Source organism: Papilio machaon, chromosome W (genome assembly GCF_912999745.1).
Source record: "Papilio machaon chromosome W, ilPapMach1.1, whole genome shotgun sequence".
NCBI classification, from domain to species: Eukaryota; Metazoa; Arthropoda; class Insecta; order Lepidoptera; family Papilionidae; genus Papilio; species Papilio machaon.
In genome coordinates this window covers 7,728,911-7,752,024 of record NC_060015.1, presented here as the reverse complement: position 1 = coordinate 7,752,024, position 23,114 = coordinate 7,728,911, and the positions used below count along the sequence as shown (strand labels likewise).

The 23,114-nt window shown below is 37.9% G+C and overlaps 1 protein-coding gene and 1 pseudogene across 1 annotated transcript in view; both read left to right on the top strand.

Moving 5' to 3' along the window:
- The window catches only part of LOC106715878 (protein furry), a 160,702-nt gene that overhangs the window by 125,107 nt on the left and 12,481 nt on the right, over positions 1 to 23,114 (top strand). Inside the window, 13 exon segments of the mRNA XM_045685603.1 lie at positions 17 to 183; positions 289 to 547; positions 2,119 to 2,254; positions 2,335 to 2,428; positions 2,514 to 2,591; positions 14,674 to 14,739; positions 14,741 to 14,800; positions 15,925 to 16,122; positions 16,667 to 16,846; positions 17,727 to 17,801; positions 17,879 to 18,008; positions 18,156 to 18,353; positions 18,491 to 18,678. Of these exon segments, the coding sequence (XP_045541559.1) occupies positions 17 to 183; positions 289 to 547; positions 2,119 to 2,254; positions 2,335 to 2,428; positions 2,514 to 2,591; positions 14,674 to 14,739; positions 14,741 to 14,800; positions 15,925 to 16,122; positions 16,667 to 16,846; positions 17,727 to 17,801; positions 17,879 to 18,008; positions 18,156 to 18,353; positions 18,491 to 18,678 (1,829 nt within the window).
- Positions 10,359 to 14,304, top strand: LOC123723410 (annotated as a pseudogene).

Genomic DNA, 23,114 nt, shown 5'->3' with positions numbered 1-23,114 from the left:
GATTTTGTATGCACAGTGTGGAGCTTGCACAGCTGCCAGCAGATGGCGACGTTGTTGAGGCACACGCTGCGAGTATTCCGCGAGTCTCTGCCTCACGCGCTGGTGTCTGAGAGGTGGGCGCAGACCGCGCTGCAGCTCGGCCTCTCCTGCCCCTCCAGACACTACGCAGGAAGGTCCCTGCAGGTAAACAACACATCTAATATATTTTATTACGATATTGGCCGAAAGTTCATACCTTATTCTTGCTAAAGATCTCCAGATTTTAAAATAATGAGACGGCAATAACAGGTGTTCCGTTTCATCGGAGTGGCGATGACGGGTCGCATGGTGACGGACATCCTGTCTCGTCTCGTGGAGACGGTGGCGGAGCAGGGCGAGGATATGCAGGGCTACGTCACAGAACTGCTTCTGACTCTGGAAGCTGCGGTCGACTCCCTCGAATCCAATTTCCGACCGCTCGACTATATGCGCGACATCTTCAAGTCTACACCGAACCTGAACAATAAAGATGGCGGACAGCAACCCAACGGAACACCATTTACCGCAGGTATTTACTCCTTTGAGTGGGGAAACTAAAATGCCTTCAGATTTTTCACTTGTGTAACTAACGCATTTGTATAATTATTCATTTTGTTATATCCTACGAATACGATTGTGTCCTACGCTGATGATACAGCCATCATTTTTACTGCTAACACATGGAATAAGGTTAAGTTGGAAGCTGAGAAGGGACTGGCTATTGTTAGTAGATGGCTTAAAGATAATCTTCTTACCCTAAACACCCAAAAAACTAATTATGTATGTTTTGCTCCTTACATAACATCGCAACCCCCACCTGATTTTGACATTAAAATTCACTCCTGTAGCACTTCTTTAAACACTTGTATTTGCCCATCCATCCAGAAAGTTAGCAGTATTAAGTACCTTGGAGTGATTGTGGATTCTAGATTGTGCTGGTATCAACACCTGGAACGCACTATAGGCAGGGTAAGGAAGCTCATGTGGATCTTCAAATTATTAAGACGCGCTGCGAATACTAAGGTGTTAAATAATATATATATAGCTCTCGCTCAATCAGTAATAACATACTGCATTTCAATATGGGGCGGTGCAGGAAAAACTAACTTTCTAGATTTAGAACGGGCACAAAGGTCCTTGATCAAAGTGATGTACAATAAACCTTTTAAATACCCCACCAAAACCTTATACGAAATTTCAAATTTGCTCTCTGTAAGAAAACTATACATTTTACATTTGATTTTAGGATACCACAAGACTTTACCCCTTGATAGTAATAAACTCAAAAAAAGACGGTGTCATGCTGTTGCCCCCCAATATCCTGCCCGCACTGTCTTTGCCACTCGGCAATATATATCACGTGCCCCTTATGTCTATAACAAAATACATCGAGTACTATCTATATACCCTATGCAGCCGTTTGAGTGCAGGCGCGCACTAAAGGATTGGCTCTCTGCCCTTACCTACGACGAGGTTGAGCAAATTCTTACAAGAACAATTTAGTTTTGGCTCTCATTGGACCCACCACAAACACACGCACACATACACACACACACACACACACACACAAACACACACACACACAAACACACACACACAGACACACTCAAACACACGCATAAATCTCACAAAGAAATGTTAAAATTAAAAATTATTTTCTCTTTATGTTAACATGTAAATCGAAACTGCTATGTACACTAGAAGAGCGAGGCATTCCCTACACAAGTGTCTCCTGACTACTTTTTGGGAAGCCCCGGCAACTTGATTGTAAAGATTTACTTAAAATAAATACATTTTTATTTATTTATTTTTATTTATTTTTTATAATCTTCCGGTAGACAGATTTAATATTAAATTTTTTAATAGTAAATAAAAAAACTATTTACTGCGACATTTATTACTTATGCATATAGGAATTCAAAAATTGAGTTGCGCTATTTCAGAACGTAATCTATCTCTTTCGCGGTTTTACAATTACGTGGTTACAGACATTCATACATTCATTCGTGTAATTGATGGATGTATGGATGTCCAATGGATGGATGGATCCAATTGATATGTGTGTGTGTATGTGTAAATATAAATTTGTGATGCGCTTAGGCAAGCGGTCGCCGGGCGTATGCGTCGGTTGTGCGAGCAATCACACACGCAGTACGAGTTACTCAGTGTCCGCGCCATATTGTGTGCGCAAACCCAACGCCCCGCCCACCAACGCGGACAAACAGTCACACGGTCAGTTATACATTAGTATTTACCAAGTATAATTTGGAAAAATATTTTAAATTAGTTAGATAATGTTATATATCCAGATCGCAGTCGACCGTGCAGCGACTCATCCAAAGGTTGTTCGAACTTGTGCCGCTCACGATCCGCGCAATCTCTCAAGTTACTTGGAGACAGTGCAACGCAGGTGAGACTTAGCATTCATCTCTACAATTTTAACGTTAAAACTTTTGTGTTAGTCCACAAGTTTTACAAGATGTATTTATTACTAGGACGACAAGCTGACGATTCTGGCGACGTTGTTCTGGGTCGGTGCGTCTCTCCTGGAGTCTGACTACGAGCATGAGTTCTTGAATTCAATTCAACATCCAGGAAAAAAAATCTAAATCAAATGATTTTTATTACATTTTTAAAAGAGACTACAGTAAAAAAAACTTAGGTATATTCAAAAAATTTCTTTCCACCTTCTGTACAACAAAAAAATATTTTTTACAATCGGATCTTAACACAGTATTTAACAAATTCTATGATGACTTTTGCTTGCTTTACAAACTATGCTTTCCAGTTATTAGAATCAAAATTACTAATGGTGTACACAACAAGTTTAAATGGATAACAAAAGGCCTGAAAAAGAGTTGCTTAACAAATAGAACACTACGTTATAAATACTACACAAATAAATCAAACACAAATCGATGTAAATATAGAAACTATAATAAACGCCTTAAAAAATGTATTGCCCTAGCAAAGAAAAACATGAATGCAAAATTTGTGAGTGGTAGTAAAAATATTACTAAAGCCACTTGGACAGTGATAAAAAATGAAACAGGGGGAATAAACAGAAATAACCTAATAAATAAAATAGTATCTGATCAAAGAGAAATAACAGACCCCTTGGACATAGCGAATATAATCAATAAGTACTTCATAAATTTAACTAATAATATAAACCAAACAACTAAAAATACACCTGACATACAAATACTAACTATAATTCTATCTTCCTGACACCAGTAAATGAAAAATATATAGAAAATATTATCAAAAATTTGAAAAAGACAAACACAGAAGGTTATGATTCTATAACAACTAAAGTTATAAATGAGTGTAAAGAAATTTTAAGCCCTATATTGACTTACTTAATAAACTTATCTTTAGAAACCGGAACATTTCCCGAAAAATTAAAACAATCAATCATTAAGCCTCTCCATAAAAAAGGGAATAAATTAGATATAGGTAACTACAGGCCCATTACCTTAATTCCAATTATATCTAAAATATTTGAAAAGGTCATCCATGAAAAATTCATGTCATTTTTCAAAAAATATCATATCTTAAAATCATGCCAATTTGGTTTCCAAAAAAAGAAATCGACCACGCACGCATCATTTCACCTAGTCAAAGATATTTATTTATTTATTTATTTATTTACATGGCAGACTTACAGCTAGAAAACAACAGTATTATAAACAAGATAGTTAACATACAGCTAATTACAAGTCCACACTTATAGCATTGGTTTAGTTAATTTGTCAGTCAGCACAGGAAATATAAAAGTAAGTAATTAAATTTACTGCTCAAGTTATTTGAAAAAAGCTCGGCTAAGGCAACTCCTCGCTGAGGACACACTAGTTGCAAATGGGTCTATATCATGCTTCTTGCACAGTATGTTGAAACTGGAGCTCGCACGCACCACACACGTATTCTGCCTGTAGTTGGTTGACGCATACGGTACGCTTATGATGGGATTGTATCGACGGGATTTGCTAGGTACGCTAAAGTTGATTTTGGATAGTAATTCCGGACAGTCAATATAATTTTTTAATATTTTGTGGACGAACATAAAATCGGCAGTCTCACGACGGTTGATAAGCGGCAATAAATGAAATTTTTTACAAAGTGAGATGTAGTCTTTAGAGTGATAAGGTATTCTTTGGTGAAAGCAAAGGAACTTAATGAATCGTTTCTGAATATTTTCTAACCTGTCAATATATTTATGGTATCGGGGATTCCAAATTTGCGACGCATACTCTAGATGGCTTCTGACGTAGGTACAGTAGAGTATTTTAAGAGTCTTAGCTTCAGTGAAACATTTAGCGAGTCGCATGATAAACCCGAGCGACTTGGAGGCTTTTTTGGCAATAGTATCAACATGCATATTGAAGAGCAAATTGCTGTCATGATGAACGCCTAAATCCCGGGTATTTGTGCATTTAGGCAGGTTTTGACCACCCAGCGTATAGGAAGTATTAAATATCATACGTTTTCGAGTATAGGTAATTACCGAGCACTTCAAAGGGTTAAGATCGAGTTTATCAGTGACGCAATAATTTTCTAATCGACAGAGATCGGCCTGAAGTGCTTTCATGTCATCAAACGACGATATTGTGGTAAATATTTTCATGTCATCGGCAAAACACAATAGGTTTGAGGACTCAAGGCAGGAAGCAATGTCGTTTACATAGATCACAAATAATAAGGGCCCGAGCAAGGAGCCTTGGGGAACACCGCTAGGCACAGTAATCCAACTCGAAATGTAGTTATTTAGTACGACAGCCTGAGATCTATTGTCAATGTACGATGAAAACCACCGAAGTAGGTCACCCCTTATACCTATATTACAGAGCTTATGTAATAGGATGTCATAATTTATACGATCAAATGCCTTGCTGTAGTCGGTATATACTACATCTACCTGGTCGCCTCTGTCCATAGCTTCGCTAAGGAAATCGTTGAACAGTGTGAGGTTTGTGACTGTTGATCGCCCTCGTAAGAAACCATGCTGAAATGGAGTAAAAGACGAAGCTACGGCCGAATATAATTGCTCATGAACAATTTTTTCAAAGACTTTGGCGATGACGCAAAGCTTTGAGATAGGTCTATAATTACTTATTTCATTTTTAGGACCTTTTTTATGTATAGGCGTGATGTACGCAGATTTCCAGATACGAGGAAATACGCACATTTGAAGGGACTTTTGGAAAAGAAGTGAAATAGGCAAAGATATAGTCGAGGAACAATTTACAAGAAGTTTGGGTGAAATGTTATCTGGCCCAGCTCCTTTCGATAGATCTAAGTTACGAAGAATGTTTTTCACTTTGTCAACTTTAACTTCCACACTACATATATCAGATTGCGGCGATGTTGACTGGGAAAATGGGGGCAAGTTTGAATTATCATTTTGTTTTGACTGGTTGTTAATGGTACAGGGATTAAGAAAAGACGTATAGAAAAAGGAAGAGAACGCCTCGCAGATTGCACTCCCATCAGAGAAGGATTCATTATTGTAGACAAGAGTACTAGGGACAGTATGCGAGTTATAACGGTTTTTAACAAAACTCCAAAAAGCCTTGGGATTATTTTTAATAGAATTTTCACAGCGATTAATATAATTTTGGTAACATTTAGCTTCCATGGTTTTTACTCTGTCACGCAATAGCTTGAATGTTACATTATCTGACCTATTACCATAATTCTTAAATTTTTTAAAGTATTTATATTTTTCTTTAATGGTTTTTATAAGAGGCAGGTCAAACCACACCGGATATGATTTATTATTAATTCTCTTACGGGGAATATGTTTATTTTGTAGGTGTGTTATGGTTTCATTAAAAAACTCAACGGACTCATCAATTGTCCGCTGTGCAAATTCTTTGTCCCAGTCGATTGAGGATATGTCCTTGTTTAGGGATTCAAAATCTCCTTTACTGAAAATGTAGCGCATTCCTGGAGCGCAATCCAGAGGTGGCAACAAACTAACTTTGATGTCAATTAGTAGTGCGGGGTGGTAGGCATCAATAGGAACGAGGGGGTCTGGACACTCAATTACCGAAACTACGTTATTCGAGAGTACTAGGTCTAAAATTTTACCATATCTATTGGTCACACCGTTATACTGCCCTAGGCCCATCGTAAATAACCCATCCACTAGCGCAACTTCATCACGGCTAGAGTGATTCTCTGGATTAAAACATAGGTGATCGGACCTCCATAGAATTCCACTCAAGTTAAAGTCGCCTAATATCACAAATATGTCGGTTTTATTATTGTTGTTGATCACTGTCCCACTGAGCGTCGACAGAAAATTGTCAAGTTGCGAAGAGAATGAGAGACCATTGCTCTGCTTACATAAATAAACAACACAGATGTGCATAGTTATATGGTCGCGTGAGTCACGGTTTTTGATTCGAATTTTTATCCAGAGATCCTCGGCTGTGGAGTGCAAGAGTGGGTTCGGGGAGGCAAGTAACTCCCTCCGCGTTGCGATGAGTACACCACCGCCAAGGACCTGCCCAGTCAAGTCATAATCACGATCACGTCGCCATACCATATACCTTTCATCAAAGAACTCCGAATCGAGTATACTACTATTTAACCATGTCTCTGTCAACACAATAATATCGTATGAATGTAATTGCAACTGTCGAAAAAAGGCATCGGTTTTACTTCTTAGCCCCCGTACGTTTTGATAAAAAATATTTAACTTTTGTTCACCGATATACGCGCCTGTAAGTTAGAACAACAGTTGTACAGAAATCATTATAAATTTTAAAAACATTCATATATTTAAAATCGAGGTTAAGTAATACACGATTAATATTATTGCATATAGAAAGTGGGTGCATCGAAGTTAGTTTCGTATAATAAATATTTGTTAACTTTGGTATCGTTGAGTTAAAGCAGAATGGGAGATAGAAGTGCATATTAATTAGTGCGGGCGCGAGCGAGCTGCAGATAGTTAATTGTATTGAACAAAGAGCAGTTACAGGCCTCAATAACGAGGCAGGGGTGTTAAACCTTTTCCAAGTTTGTAAAATGTTAATATTATTACAGATTGATGAATTTAATACAAAAATAAAATAAAAATCTTGTAAGGAGATAAACTTAGAAGATGGATAACATTTTAAATAATTTTGTTTAAATCTGTCTCCTTCCTAATAATAATAGTTTTCGACGAGGTATTTTTCCTGATATGTATTTTACCATACTTTACCCATACAAATGTGTAATTGCGTTCTTTGGCTATGGCTTTAACTTTACTTAATAATTGTTTTGACTCGACGGTGAGATGATCGTTTATGTAGACACGCTGCGGTGAACAGTGAAATCCCAAGTTTGACGTCGTAAGTTCCTTAACAGCACGCGCTGCAGCAATAAATTCTTCTTTGATGTAACGGTTTAAGAAGCTGACTATGATAAGTTTTTCTTTAGAGTTCTGCATGGGGACTCTGGAAATATAGTTTATTGCCGATTTGGGGCAGTTATATTTGACTTCACGGCAGATAGACCATAATACTGAACAAATTTTCATTGGTTTTCAGAGGTATGCCTTTGATCTCAACATTGTTCAGTCTTGATCTTTGGTCATCTGAGGCCAATTTAAATTGCAGTTTGGCCATGTCAGCTTGAACAATATTCACTGAGTCCGGTAATGCAACGGTAGTGCCTACTGTGGCCTCTAGTTCTACAAGCTTAGCCTGAAAGTCGTCAAGCCTGCCGCTTGAGAACTCGGAAAACATTTTAAGCTCGGAAAGCTCCTCTTTTATAGTTTTTATATCGTCTACTAAGGTTGGCAAATTCACTAGTTGTCGCCTTATATCTCTGATTTCACATAAAATCACGTCAAGTGATGCAGACACCGACGGCTCCGAAGCAGATGCAGGCATAGTAGGCGAGGAAGGACGACATTGCGGACACTTCCATTGGGCTCTTCTTTCTGTGCCCAGCTTCCTCCAGCCGGACTCGGTTATATTGGCACAACCAAAGTCCAATTGCTTTTTGCATATGCCACACTTAGCACCATCGTTAAACTGGACACTACAAATACCGCACGTCTTCATTATGTGTTTGCGAAAAAGGTTGACGATATATGACTTTACAAGTAAAAATAGATGTATATTATCGAAAGCGAAATACGTGTTCACTGGCTGTGATCTGACTGAATACATATACTACACAATGTCAATGAGAACCTTTACACTTCAGTAATATTTCTTGATATGTCCAAGGCTTTCGATTTCGTCTCACATAAACTTCTTTTAAGTAAACTAGAGGCCTACGGAATCCGAGGCCCAGCATTAAACTGGGTAAACTCATATCTTTCAAATAGGAATCAAAGTGTAGAAATAAACCAACTTAACTCACAATTTGAGACACAAACCTACTATTCCGAGAATATAATAAATACATCTGGCGTTCCGCAGGGTAGTGTCCTGGGCCCACTACTGTTTCTAATATACATTAATGATCTACCAGACAAAGTGAAATTCAGAACCATAATGTTTGCTGATGATGTATCTGTAATAGTCACTACTGACAAAAAAAGTACAAGAAATAATCATCTATTAGATATAACTACAACATTAACAATGGTAACAAAATGGCTAAACGAAAACAATCTTAAAATAAACTTAGACAAGACTCACATTATAAACTTCAATAACTTACCCAATGAAAAAATTTCTATTCATTTTGATGACCAAATTATAAACGATATTTCAAGTACTACTTTCTTAGGCTTAATAGTGGATTCTCAATTTTCTTGGAAAGAACAAATTAAAAAAGTATGCGATAAAGTAAATAGATTTTCTTATGCCTTGTATAAATTAAGAAAAGTTGCAAATAAAAAAAACTGCTATCACTGCATACTTCGCCTATGTTGATTCGGTACTAAGATATGGCTTACTCTTATGGGGCAATAGTACTGACAAAGATAAAGCATTTGTTGCACAGAAAAGATGTATACGCTCTATTATAGGTATAGCGCCGCATGAGTCATGTCGCCCACATTTTAAGACTTTACATATACTGCCACTACCTTGCCTTTACATATTTGAGGTTTGCAAATTTGTGAAATTCAATATCAATTTATTTAAACAGGCAAAAGACTTTAGAGACAGAACTCTTAGATACCCTGATAAACTCCTACTTGAGGTAGTGCCTAAAAGCGCTCGTTTTCAAAAAAATTGCTATGCAATGTGTAGAACAATTTATAACAAGCTGCCAGACTCCATAAAAAATGTATCTGAAAATAAGTTCAGCGCCACCCTGAGAACTTGGCTAATGGAAAATTTATTTTATTCAATTGACGATGTCTACGCCATATTTAAAAAGTGGCAACATTGCCACAGAGCAGCGACAGTGCACTGTCATCGCTGCTCTCGCGCCGACGGCCGACCGGCCGGCGGTCGTCGGCGCCATCTTTTACTTCACTTCAATTTCAACATTCAACCTTACAACAAGCACGCGATCAAGTAAGATCTTTCAATGATTCTTCACGAACCTGCACCGACATAATTTCGAGCCGGATTCGAATAATTTCTATTGGAACTCAACAATCAAAAGGGGCCAAGAAGAAAAATTTCGAAGCGGTGCGGTCGAAAAAAGAAGATTGATCGACATGGACGCGTGCTGAATATCAAATCTTCAATTCATCAAGCCAATATATACCTAGAGAGGTTTGCGGAGATGAGTGAGTTCGTTCCAATTATTTTCCAACTATTTACGTAAATCTCACTATTGCAATTTTCAATCTATTTGTTCAATCATACCAACTATCTAAAGGTGTGTTATTCAATTTCTTTGTTATTAATCATTTCAAAAATCATTATTCCAAATTCAAAAAACTATAATTTATTTCGTTTCAACAAATTAAAAATTGTCGCGTCATCCCACTTACCTTCACTAACTTTAAAAAAAAAAAATTCAACTATTGTACATTTCTATAGGGTCTAGAACGGTGTATTGCCTCTATTTGTACTAATGCAGCATAATTTTAACCATTTGCTAACTTAAATTTCGAACATTACAGAAATCCATGTGGGTCATTGTTCCCGCTTAAGCCGGTTGGTAGCCGAGTGAACCCTCATGAGCCTTCGGTTGTTCTGCCATCTGCTTGCTTGAATATAACCTAACGTTCTGCCTGCTTTTTTCAAGTTTTTTTACAAAATTTAAGTATTTTTTTTTATTTTTTTACTTACCCTCAATTTAACTTTTTTTATTTGCATATGTAACTTTGTTTAATTTTCTTTACAACAGCAGGGATTTATAATTTATTTCATTTTCATTAACATTTAATTAACTTTGCATCATTAATTTACTTTCAATTAACAATTAAAATGGACATCCAAACTTTGAAAAAATCTAGAGCAAGCTTCAAATCAAAATTAACAGTGTTTAAAAAATTTCTAGATACATTATTACCTAGCAAAACTATAAATAGTGTACAGGCCCATGAATTAACCATAAGAAATGGGAAAATGCAAGAAATGTACAATGATTTTGACTCGGTACAGAATGATATAGAAGGATTAACCGACATTCCAGATGATGAGTATGCAGAACGAGCTGCCTTCGAGAACAGCTACTTCAGCGCCATGGCTGTTGCGCAGGATTTGCTCAGCAGGCATGCCGCTGTTAATGCTGCTACTGCTGCGGGCAATGACAGTGCATCGGTGTCGGGCTCAGGTGTTATTGGATATTCAGGTGGGCCGAGCATCAAATTACCAACAATACATTTACCTACCTTTTCTGGTCGCTATCAAGATTGGTTAGAATATCATGACACCTACAAATCATTAATACACGACAATCACACAATTCCAAAAATACATAAATTTCACTATTTAAGAAATTCATTAAAGGATACAGCGGCTTTAATTATCAAATCTATAGAATTTTCAACGGAGAACTATGATGTTGCCTGGGACTTACTTTGTGACAGATTCAATAACAATCGAATTTTAATTAACAACCATATTCAAGCTCTATTTAACATACAGCCTGTCACGCAAGAGTCTTCCAAGGCTCTGCGGAACTTAATAGATTGGGTAAATAAAAACCTACGGGCTCTAAATACATTAAAACTTCCAACAGAACATTGGGATGTGTTAATTATTCACATGATGTCAAGCAAACTTGATTTAGTTTCAATACGCGATTGGGAAACTGAGCGTAATCGGATTCAGCATGTACCATCTTTGCAAGAGTTCATGCAATTTTTAAAAAACCGTGCAGATCTTTTAGAAACCATCGAAGAAGCTCAGGGACAACCTAAGTCACGACGTTATATATATATATATATGTAACTCACAACCGTCCCAAGACATTTATTCTTAATGAAACATCTAAACAAAAACAATTTAAGTGCCCCGTTTGCAAACATTTTCATTCCATCTATCAATGTCCTAAGTTCAAGGCATTGTCTATAGAATCTCGGCTAACAAAAATAAAAGACCTGAATCTTTGTACAAATTGCTTGCGGTCTGGGCACAATGAACAACATTGTAGACTCAGTTCCTGCCGCTTATGCTCAAAGCGACACAATACTATGTTGCATCCATCTAAACAATTTAATGAACCTCCGGTTAATCAATCTTCTAAAAGTGACTGTGTTGTTATACCAAATATACAGGAACTATCTAAACCTGTTACACTATCATCAATACACAATAGCCAGGTTTTATTATCAACAGCAATGATTACCATAGAAGATCATGCTGGGCAATTACACAAAGTACGTGCTCTATTGGACAATGGTAGCACTAGCAGTTTCATAACACAATCTTTGCAAAGGCAATTAGGGATACCCAGTTATTCCACATGTGTATCAGTCCAAGGACTAAATCAACAATCGTCCAACATCTCACAAAGATGTGACGTCACAATTTCATCTCTATATCAAAATCATTATAAAACAGAAGTCAACTGTTTTATTGTTCCCAATATCACTCAGCTGATACCCACGGTTCCCATTAATACCAATTCATTTGAGATTCCTTCCCAAGTTCAACTTGCTGACCCAACATTTGCTGTGCCGTCAGAGGTGCACATGTTGCTTGGTGCTGATCTATTCTGGAATGTTCTTTCTTCAAATCAAATATCTCTGGGTAAACACAAACCAATCCTCGTTGAAACAAAACTTGGTTGGCTAGTTTCTGGTTCAATTCAATTACCATACAAAAGAAAATCAAAACAATTTTATTTACATACAGTCCATTGCCATTTCACAAACGATATCGAGCTTGATGAAAAATTAAACTATTTTTTGAATCTGAAGCCGCTCCAGTCACTCAACAATTGCACGATCTTAAAGCTGAGAGTGAGTGCGAACGGATCTTCCCACCACAAATTCCAGCAGCATGGAATTATGTCCCAACCAATCTCAATCCGTCTGATATAGGTTCCAGAGGTTTGAATCCTTTACAACTCAAAAATTCAAATTTGTGGTGGGAAGGTCCGCACTTCTTGCGGCATCAAAACATAGATTGGCCAGCCCAACCTCAAAACTTAGATATTTCAAATTTACCAGAAATAAAATCTCACTTTCATATTTCTGCGACTGCAGTCTTGCAAGATATTGATGAACATTTCACAACCAAATATTCAAATTTTAACAAAACGCAACATATCGTAGCTTATTTATTAAGATTCAAACACAATTGTCAAAATAAAAATAATAAACATATTGGTCCACTTAGACTTTCAGAATTAAAACTAGCATTATTAGTGTTGTGCAAAAGAGTGCAACTAGATATGTTTAATAAACAATATTTTTTACTCATGAAAGGTGAACTTTCACCAAAAGATAAACTGATTAAATTGAACCCTTTTATTAATAATGACCATCTTATTAGAGTTGGAGGTCGATTGTCAAACTCCAACTACGACTATGACACAAAACATCCAATATTGTTACATGCATCACATCACATAACAAAAACATTAGTACAACATTACCACACAATATTATTACATGCAGGACCACAATTACTTTTATCTACACTGCGGCACAAATTTTGGATCGTTGGAGGACGCAACCTCTGCCGAAAAATAACACATCAATGTACAACTTGTCTCAGATTTGCAGGCAAAACTTACCAACCAATCATGAGTACACTTCCTGCGGAGAGGTTGCATTCTGAATTCGCATTCTTAAACACAGCTACAGACTATGCCGGTCCAATCATGATATTGAACAGAAAGGGTCGTGGTGCACAACTTATCAAATCCTATATAGTTGTGTTTGTATGTTTGGCAGTAAAGGCAATACACCTTGAGCTCGTCACCGATCTCACTTCGCAAGGTTTTATTGACGCGTTAAACAGGTTTATTGCCCGCAGAGGTAAGCCAGCAACTCTTTATTCTGACAATGGAACTCAGTATAAAGGGGCGTGTAATGAATTGTCAAAATTTTTAAAGGATAACTGCAACAATATAGTTTCATATTCGGCTGAAAATGATATAAATTTTAAATTTTGTCCTGCTTATAGTCCCAATTTTAACGGTTTGGCAGAGGGTTCAGTAAAATCGGTAAAGCACCATCTAAAACGAGTCCTATCTATGACTCATTTAGACTACGAACATATGAATTTTCTTTTAGTACAAATAGAGGGGATACTAAATTCTAGACCTCTCACTCCTCTTTCGTCCGATCCTACGGATCTCATTCCCTTAACACCGGCCCATTTTCTAATTGGACGAACAATAACTATGTCGCCTGCACCTCAGGTGGAAAATCACCAATTATCAACTTTAAGCAAATTCAAGAGAATTCAACAATTAAAATGTCATTTTTGGACCAGATATTATAAGGAATATCTTTCAGAACTCCAGTCCCGCAGCAAGTGGCGCACGCGAGGAACGCAACCGCAATTAGGAGAAATGGTCGTCGTGAAGGATGATCGCCTTCCACCAAACCGATAGCTGATTGGAAGGATCACTGGCGTCCACCCTGGCAGCGACGGTGTCAACCGCGTCGCTGACGTCCTCACCACAACCGGGACGCTGCGCAGAGCCTACAACCGCCTCTGCCCACTACCTGCTGCGTTGGACCAGGATGCTCCTGACCCAAGGGGGGCAGCCTGTCTACGCCAAATTTAAAAAGTGGCAACATTGCCACAGAGCAGCGACAGTGCACTGTCATCGCTGCTCTCGCGCCGACGGCCGACCGGCCGGCGGTCGTCGGCGCCATCTTTTACTTCACTTCAATTTCAACATTCAACCTTACAACAAGCACGCGATCAAGTAAGATCTTTCAATGATTCTTCACGAACCTGCACCGACAGACGAATTCTTAAATACAAATACTAGCAATGTCTAATACAGTCCTTGACAAAATTTTATGCATTTCTCTGATCATTTTTGGAAATTGTTTTCATATGGAATTTATATCTGTGTTTTCTTTTTTGTTTCTATATATTTGACTAGTAAACAATTTTATTCAATAAATAAATTTTGACCTTTACTAATAATAAATTAAGCGACAATCCTATAATCATGTAATCCTATAATTATGTATTCACTATTTTTTCTGTACCTAATATTATTATAAATTTTTGCATGTTAATATTATATTAACAAATAGGCCGCACTCAAAGATTCTGTAACACCTTAATAACTGTACCCTATTTATGGCAAATAAATGAATTATTATTGCTGGGAGTGCGGCTGCTGGCTCGTGTCATGGCCCGTCTGCCTCTCGACCGGCCCGATGCCCAGCGACCGCCTCGACCGCACACAAGCGCACGCCGCGCCCGCCCTCCACTCACTCCTCCTCAAGGTACATATGTACTATCAGGGAAAGTGGCGGTGTTCCTTCTCGAAAGCGATAGTTTTTAAATGTCTGTACGAAAAAAAGAGTACTATACAAATTAGTAGTAAAAATTATTTGCTTAATAGGAGTGGAGTTTATCTCGTTACAAAGCAATTTTTCTGTAAATGGAACATCGCGAACCATCGGTCCTGACTGTAAAATAATATATTCTTAACACACATACAGAAAAATCTCAATTATTCTTATACTAATGTCAGTTTTCAAAGTGGACAACTAAAGGCAAAAACAGTTTTATTTTTGTCTTCTGTTATTTTAAAAGAAATGACAGAGATTCGACGATGTAAAATCATAATAACCGTGAAATCCTACTGTCGAAAGAACCTTTAAAAAGTGTACCTACTGTTATCTCAGTTGAGAGGAATGATATTTTGTGTTTATTGTGTTTTAACAGTGAAAACCCAAAATAAGATGTTGCACGAACAATCTTCGCTGTTTGGTTATTGAATATGGAATTATTTTTATACTAGCTGTCGCCCGCGACTCTTTTCGCACGGAATTGAAAAGTAATAAGTAAAAACTATGTTCTACACCTAAGCCAAATTTCATCAAGATCCGTTGAGCTGTTTCGGAGATACCTTCAAATAAACATCCATCCATTTATACATTTAAACTTTCGCATTTTTATAATCTTTGAAGTTCTTTAATGTAACATTAGAGTAGTTAGTTTAATATAAAAAATGTAATAAGCTGTCAGTGTTCAGTTATATTATCTAATATTTCTACTATTTATTCAGCTTTCTTGTGTGTTATTAAATCTTTTTTATTGTGTTATTACATATTTAAGGCAAATCATATACTAAAAATGAAAATAATATTAAATGAAACGACTACGAAATTAAATATTTAATAATTTCTTTTTATAAGAATGTATTTATATATATAGTAGAAGTGGGTTTTCACTGCTGAAATAGCATGAACGTAATCAATCATTTTATTGTCTTTGAAACAAATAACATATGTTTTGTGTTTTAGCAGTTTTAATGGTAACAGTGCGAAGGAAATAGCAAGACTATTGTTGTTTTGATTTTGCATTCTCAGCTATTTATGTTAATTTTTGTTTTCTATTCCAGGGTTGTACTCATCCCAACACATACGAACCGGTTGTTGGTGTGTTAGCGGATATGATCCCACTGTTGGAGCTCCCCGTGATTGATCCCACTCAGTCCATGGCCTTCCCCATGACTGTGGTGGCATTGTTGCCATACATGTTGTTACACTATGAGGACGCGACAGAGCTATGCGTCAGAGCGGCATGTCATATCGCACAGGTAAACTTTTATAGGATTAAAAATATATTGTCATTTTTTTTTTCATTTTACGCCGTACACATTTTTTGCTCCGATAGTACAAAACTGGTTAAGAGTTGTCGACCGCGTGCACAAAGGATGTTCTATTTTAGTTAAAATTTTTTCATTAACAAAATATTCTTTTAGCATTATATATTTTATTTTCGTATGGATTGGTAAGACTACAGTGGTTCAAAATTTTGTTATCATCGTTATGGAATTGTTCTTTAAACTTAGGTGATATAATCTTTTTAAGTATTTTAACTTGTAGTCTGTAAATTTTATCTAGGTAAGATTTATATGCGCGGCCGTAACTACCTAATCCATATTGAATATAGGATTCTGCCAGTGCGTGGTACAGCATTAGTTTTACTTTGAATGGTATACGGTCTTTTAGAACAGTTGTATTTGCTAGGAAACACCTTAATTAGTTATTTATATATTATCACAATACTGACTTGGATTGTCTGTGATATTTTGCCAGTGTAAACGCACTGTTATACAAGTGCCTTGTTTCGATTCGCAGTTCACAGCTGAGAAGAGTAAGAAGCTGGAGAACCTGGGCACGGTGATGACGCTGTACTCCCGCCGCACCTTCAGCAAGGAGAGCTTCCAATGGACCAAGTGCGTCGTCAAATATCTCTGGGACACCTACTCGCATCTCTCGCTACAGATGCTCGCTTTCCTCGTTGAAGTGCTGGAAAAGGTACCATATTATTCATATTAAACCATTAGGTTTCGTCACTTTGTAATTTAAAATTATTATCGAACCATCACAAGTGTTCTGTGTCAATATACAGTATTTTTTCTGTTCATCATTCATCAGTTTTAAAAATGTATAATTTTTTTTTAAGAATATCTTACTTATATTATAAACTAGCTTTTACCCGCGACTCCGTCCGCGCGAAATAAGAAATAGAAAACGGGGTAAAAAGTATCCTATGTCCGTTTCCTGGTTCTAAGCTACCTGCCCACCAATTTTCAGTCAAATCGATTCAGCCGTTCTTGAGTTATAAATGGTGTAACTAACACAACTTTCTTTTATATATATATATATATATATATATATATATATATAGATGCGAATGTTTAGATGGATGGATGTTTGAAGGTAACTCCAGAACGGTTCAACGGATCTTGATGAAATTTGGTACAGATGTAGAACATAGTCTGGAAGAACACATAGACTACTTATAAAGTTTTTTTTTTAATCCCGCGCGGTCGAAGTCGCGTGCGACAGCGAGTTTTGAATATATTGAAAATACCTTAAACTAACTTAAAAAAAACATAAAAAAATATCACGTCTCACGTTAAAAAGCTTATCTAAAACATGATATAGAAAAAGAAATCCTGATGTTAATGAAAGGAAAAATCTTTTTATTTAACAAGTCTAATATTGTGTTTCACCAATTGTCTCCTATGACTGATTGCTATTTAACTGAATTAAGGAAAGTTTAGAAAAAATGCTAGATCAACCTGACTCCTCATATGTTATACAGGAAAAAGTCTATATTATCCCAACGTCTTTCTCCTGTCTTACATGCAACTCTTTCTTCTCCTTTGAAGAATATTGTTTATTATTGCAGGGTGCAGCGAGCCTGCAGCCTGCAGTGCAATCAGTCAACGCTGATCTCCTTCGTGCAGTATCCAAGTTCATTGGTGTATGTATGGATTGTATGATTTCGCTCTCAATGTAAAAAGAGATTTTCGCTTATCATAACTTTATCTCTAATTACAGCAAGATAATAATAATTACAAGGAGGCGATGAAAATTCTCAAGCTGGTGGTAACTCGGTGCTCAACTCTGGTCGTGCCCCCGCACTGGGACAGCCACGCCTCCTCCATACTCGATACTGATCTGCAAAAAGGTGAATAATATGTCATCAAAATCATCAACATCCTACATCTGAACACAGACCCTTAACAAAAACATTGTATTTTACAAAAAATATTCACGTAAATATTGTTTCAGAGACTCAGTATTAAAATAAGTACTATTTTTAGTATATCTGTAGCTATGACGTCACAGTGTACAGACTTAATTGAAACTCATGATATTGTGTTACAGGAGTTACCGGGCCGTACTATGGACTTCACTTTCGACCTGTCTCAGACGCCGGTCATCGGCCGCAAGTACCTGCCGAAGAGCGGCAGTCAGCCACCGACAGGACCTAGTTCCTTGTCCAATGCATCCTCAACAACTCCCGATAAAGGTAACCTAGGAATAACATAGGGATCTCGTGAAGTTTGGCAGAACTAATTTCCTGAGCCAATGGAATATAATGGAATAACGCTTCGTATGTGTTAAAAGTAGTTTGTTAGTACTGAAAGATGTTACAATTGTATGTAGGTTCGTCGACATCGGGGTCCGCGTCAACAGTGGTAGGTCCGGAGAGCGGCGGGAGATGCGCCGGCGCAGGCGGCAGTGTGGCGGGGGCGGGGGCGGGGCCGCACAGTGCAGCCTCCCCTCGCCGCTCCCTCTCGCTCTCACCCGCTGACGCCCTCGCCTCGGGGTGGAAACGCCCCTGGATGTCGCAAGTGAGAGACTTATCTGAATTATACTTGAAAATTATAAATTCCACTACAAAACTATATAACACGAGAGCTCACGACCAAAACCATGTCTCATCGTTTTACGTCCAAAACTGTATAATACCGTTAGTGGGCAGTACCGGCTAGAAACGTCGTAGTTTTATGGGGGGGGGGGCATTTCTGCTACCTACGTTAAAAAAAAAACAGATAATAAAAATGTACATAGGTTTCGTCATTTTATTACGAAAATATTTGTTTTCAGACATTTTGCGTGTCACATGTGGCCGAAGCGCATTTTCAAAAATGTCAAAAAATTTACCAGACCTGTCTCATAGCAGCTTGGTTCATTTTTTTAATCTTTTGTATGGCTGCCAGACTTATGAAAAAATCGTTTTCAGACATTTTAAATGTCACCAAAAAGTCCAAAAACGAAGAGAACGTTTGTGAGTCGTGCGGTAACGTGCGGTGCTTGCTACGTCCCTATCCCTGGCTAGCTACAGCGCAAGCGTCCATCAGCTGTTCTGACTATAGCAACGGTTTCAACGACGCTCACTTTTCAATAAACACTATTTTTCAAATGTTACCCCAATTTCCTTTTGCCCAATTTATGAAAAATGTCCTTTAATTTTAGTTCGATGGTTTCGAGTGAGCTCTTTATCGATCATCATCTAAGAATTTGCGAGTTGCAGCTTATTCATTTGTATAACCAAAGGTGGGCATTAACTCGTTAATCCGTTAATCGTTAATTAACGAAGTTAACATTTTCCTTAACGGATTAACTTTTAAGTTAAATTCAAAAAGTGTTAACGCTCTTGTTAACTTCCGTTAATTTAGTCCGTTAATTGTTACAAAAGACACTTATTGACGTGTTGTCATTTTATTTAAATTATGCATTAGGCTACATTCGTAAGTTCGGCTATGTTCGGCGACCGTCGGCGAGTCGAATGGTGATAGAGAACGAGAACGAGCGAGTGTGATGCATGTTATACAATACACCGAGCGGCCGGGATAGAAGTGATCTAAAGAGTACCACAGAATCCTTTTTAGAAAATAGTGACGATTTAAACAAACTTACCTCTATCAAATATTGCGAAGTTTAGGCGCTAGACACCTTCAAAGTTTAATAATTATTTCACATTTACACAAATATCTCTAAAAGTCTTTATTACATTTTATTCACATTAAAACTGGTTTTCATTTATTTAACATCACTTTTGTTAGAACAAGACTTTGTTATAAAATCAACATAAGGTTCGAAAACACTTTACTCTTAATACAATAATTGTTATACGTGAGACGCAAAATCTATTAAAAGAGATAAACTCTGCGTTGAATTGCAATCAAAATAATCGAGATTACTCTTCAACGTCGTACCTAAAATACAACTAAACTTTGTTGCAGATAAAAATGTTTATTTTAATGTTGGAGTTTAAAGACAACAAAAAATATAAAAAAATTGTTTATGGTTCATTTGAAAATCGTACAAATAGGATTTTTTTGTCATTGCGTAGATAAGAAACAAACAATGAAAAATAAATTTAAAAATTCGAAAGACGAAATGTGCACGCAATAAACGTTCCTCAAAAACAAAAGGGATTTAGGTGTTTATTAATAATAGTAATAATAATAATAATAATTTATTTATTTCAGATAAACATCCATTAATTGTTAGTACAGTGTTTTACTTAAAAACTATGTTAGTAATAACTTATATCTAAAACAATAACTTGTACATACAATATATTTTATATCAGCACATGGGCATTAACCCAGTGCTTCCACAATGGGCTATCCACGCGACTCGCAAACACCTCCAGGATAGTGTTACGGCTGCCGCGCACCCGCTCCATCAGGGAGGCAATATGCTTGCGCCGAATCGCGGCGAAACCATCAACCCGCGCCTCTGCAAACATCCCCGACGCACTGCAGTGGCGCGGCAGCCCCAACAGTGCCCTGAAGGCGTTGTTATATTGTACGCGTAGGGCGTTGTACGCGCGTTGGGTAAAATTGAACCACAAGCTGCATGTATAAAACGACTGGCAATACGCTCTGAATAAGGTTAATTTTACATCCCTAGAGCACGCAGCAAACCTCCTAATCAGCATGTTGCTCCTAACGGACAGCGCCCTACGTTCCCTCTCCATGTCGTTTTCATCCGTTTGGGTCGCTGTTAGCCAGTGACCTAAATACTTATATTTTGAGACCATTTTAATAGAAACTCCGTTTAGGGTAACCGGCGGAACATTTGAGTAATATTTGTTACCGGCGTGAAAAACTAACAATTCAGTTTTGGTCACATTGTATTTAAGACCATGATCTATTGCAAAGTTCTCGCATATATGGAGAAGTTTTCGGAGCGCGCCGATCGATGGGGCCAGTAGCACCATGTCGTCCGCATAATTTATATTATTCATAAAGATCCCATCGACCGAGCACCCGACCTTCGCACCGCTGAGCGCACCGATCAGCCGATCAACATACAGACTGAAGAGCTTCGGAGACGTCAGCCCTCCCTGTCTCACCCCGCACTCCAACCCGTATGGTTCCGATAAAGCGCCCGCCCATCGCACCACGTTGCTCTGGTGATTGTACCAATATTTAAACAACTCGATCAACTCTCCTGGCATCGTGGTTGCCTCGTATAGCTTCTTCCACAAAACCCTATAGGACACCAAGTCGAAAGCCTTCGACAGGTCGAGGAAACACGCGTATACTGGAGTCTTTCTATCAGTATAATATCTTACAGTATGCTCGACACAAAGAATTGCCGTTTCCGTAGATAGGCCCGCTCTAAATCCGAACTGAGCATCGTTGAGGGAGATATGTTTGCCGAGTTGTTTGTCAAGCAAACTGTCAAGTACTTTCGACACTACGGTGGCCAATGAAATGGGCCTATAGTTATTTGCATCAGAAGCATCACCTGATCTGTCTTTTACTATTGGCACTACAATTGTCTTCATCAATTCATCAGGCAGGTATGAGTGCCCAATACAAAAATTGATAAACATAGAAAGTACCCTGGGTAGATGAATGCCGGCATTCTGGAGATGTTCTATACTCAGCGAGTCATGTCCAGGAGACTTTCCGCGTTTCATCCCTCTAATAACTTCAGCTACCTCTTTTGCTGTAAATCTAATGTGATAGTGGTCAATTGTTTGTGCCACTGTCTTGTCGTCGACTGAACTTAATGGAGATTTAACAAAAAATCTATTTTTAAAGAGGTTGGCGATCGAGGCGGGCTCACTAACTCCGTCAACACTCACGGGGAGGCGGGGAGGGAAAGATGAAGATGGATTTGCGTTAAAATCACCTAATATATACACTGAGCTTACACAGCTATCATCGACAATGGCGGCGATCTCACCCATACACTCCGTAAATTCTGTGAGATGTTCAGGTGAGTCCGTTGGCATGTATACCGAGAACACCAGTGCACACCGACCAGCTGAGTTAATTTTAACCGCCGCCAAGCGTACACTGTTGCATTCTATGACCGATACATCTGCAAACATGCTCCTCCGCCACAATATTGCGACACCTCCGTAAGGCCTGCCGCGCAGAATACCCAAGCTGGTGTCGACTGCGGATCTCCCAAAGTACCCGAAGGCAGGATCAATATTGCCAAGTGCAGGTATGTCGTGAGGCAATAGCCATGTTTCTTGCAGTGCTATTATGTCCGCCTCTCGGCATAAATGCCTAATAGACTCTTGGGAACGCATAACCGATTTACAGTTAAAACTAATCATTTCAATATTATTCTTTATGTTGTCCATCATAAGCCTTTGAATTTGAGTTCACGTCAGGCTTAGTATTTTGCCTTTGATCATACGTGGTCCTGTTAAGAAATACAAAACGTCGGAATTGAATTCCTTCCGGCCATAAATCGTCATTTAGAAAAACTGATAGCTTGTTGTGTGGTACAAAAATTTTGTATGCGTCGTAGCGTTTCTGTCGGACCATGTTAATTTTCTTGACAGACACAGAGATATCTGTTTTTTGCAATATGTAGTCACTGATATCTTTTTCCGTTGTCGCCTTATCCACTTTGTTGATAAATAAAGGTATATGTATGTTCGCAACCTTAAAATTAGATTCAGGCTGTATTTGCGCCTTCCCTTTACGAACAATAAATTTATTTTTCGACCTTCTTTTCTGCACCGTCACCCAATCCTGGTCCATAGTATCCTTTTTTTCCCACTCTCCTTCATCACTTTTTAAAACTTCCGCCATCGTTTTTGACTTGGGCCACACGCTAATGGTTGATTTCGAATGTTGCACATCTTTTGTCTTCTTTTCACATGTCCTTATTGCGCTTGTTATCTCATCATTGTCGCACGCGCATGCTATTGGTTGCGCGCAAGCTGAAATAGCATCATGCGTACCTTCTAGACAAGAAGGAGATAAATGACACGTTGATTCTAAGATGTTTTTAATGTTTGTGC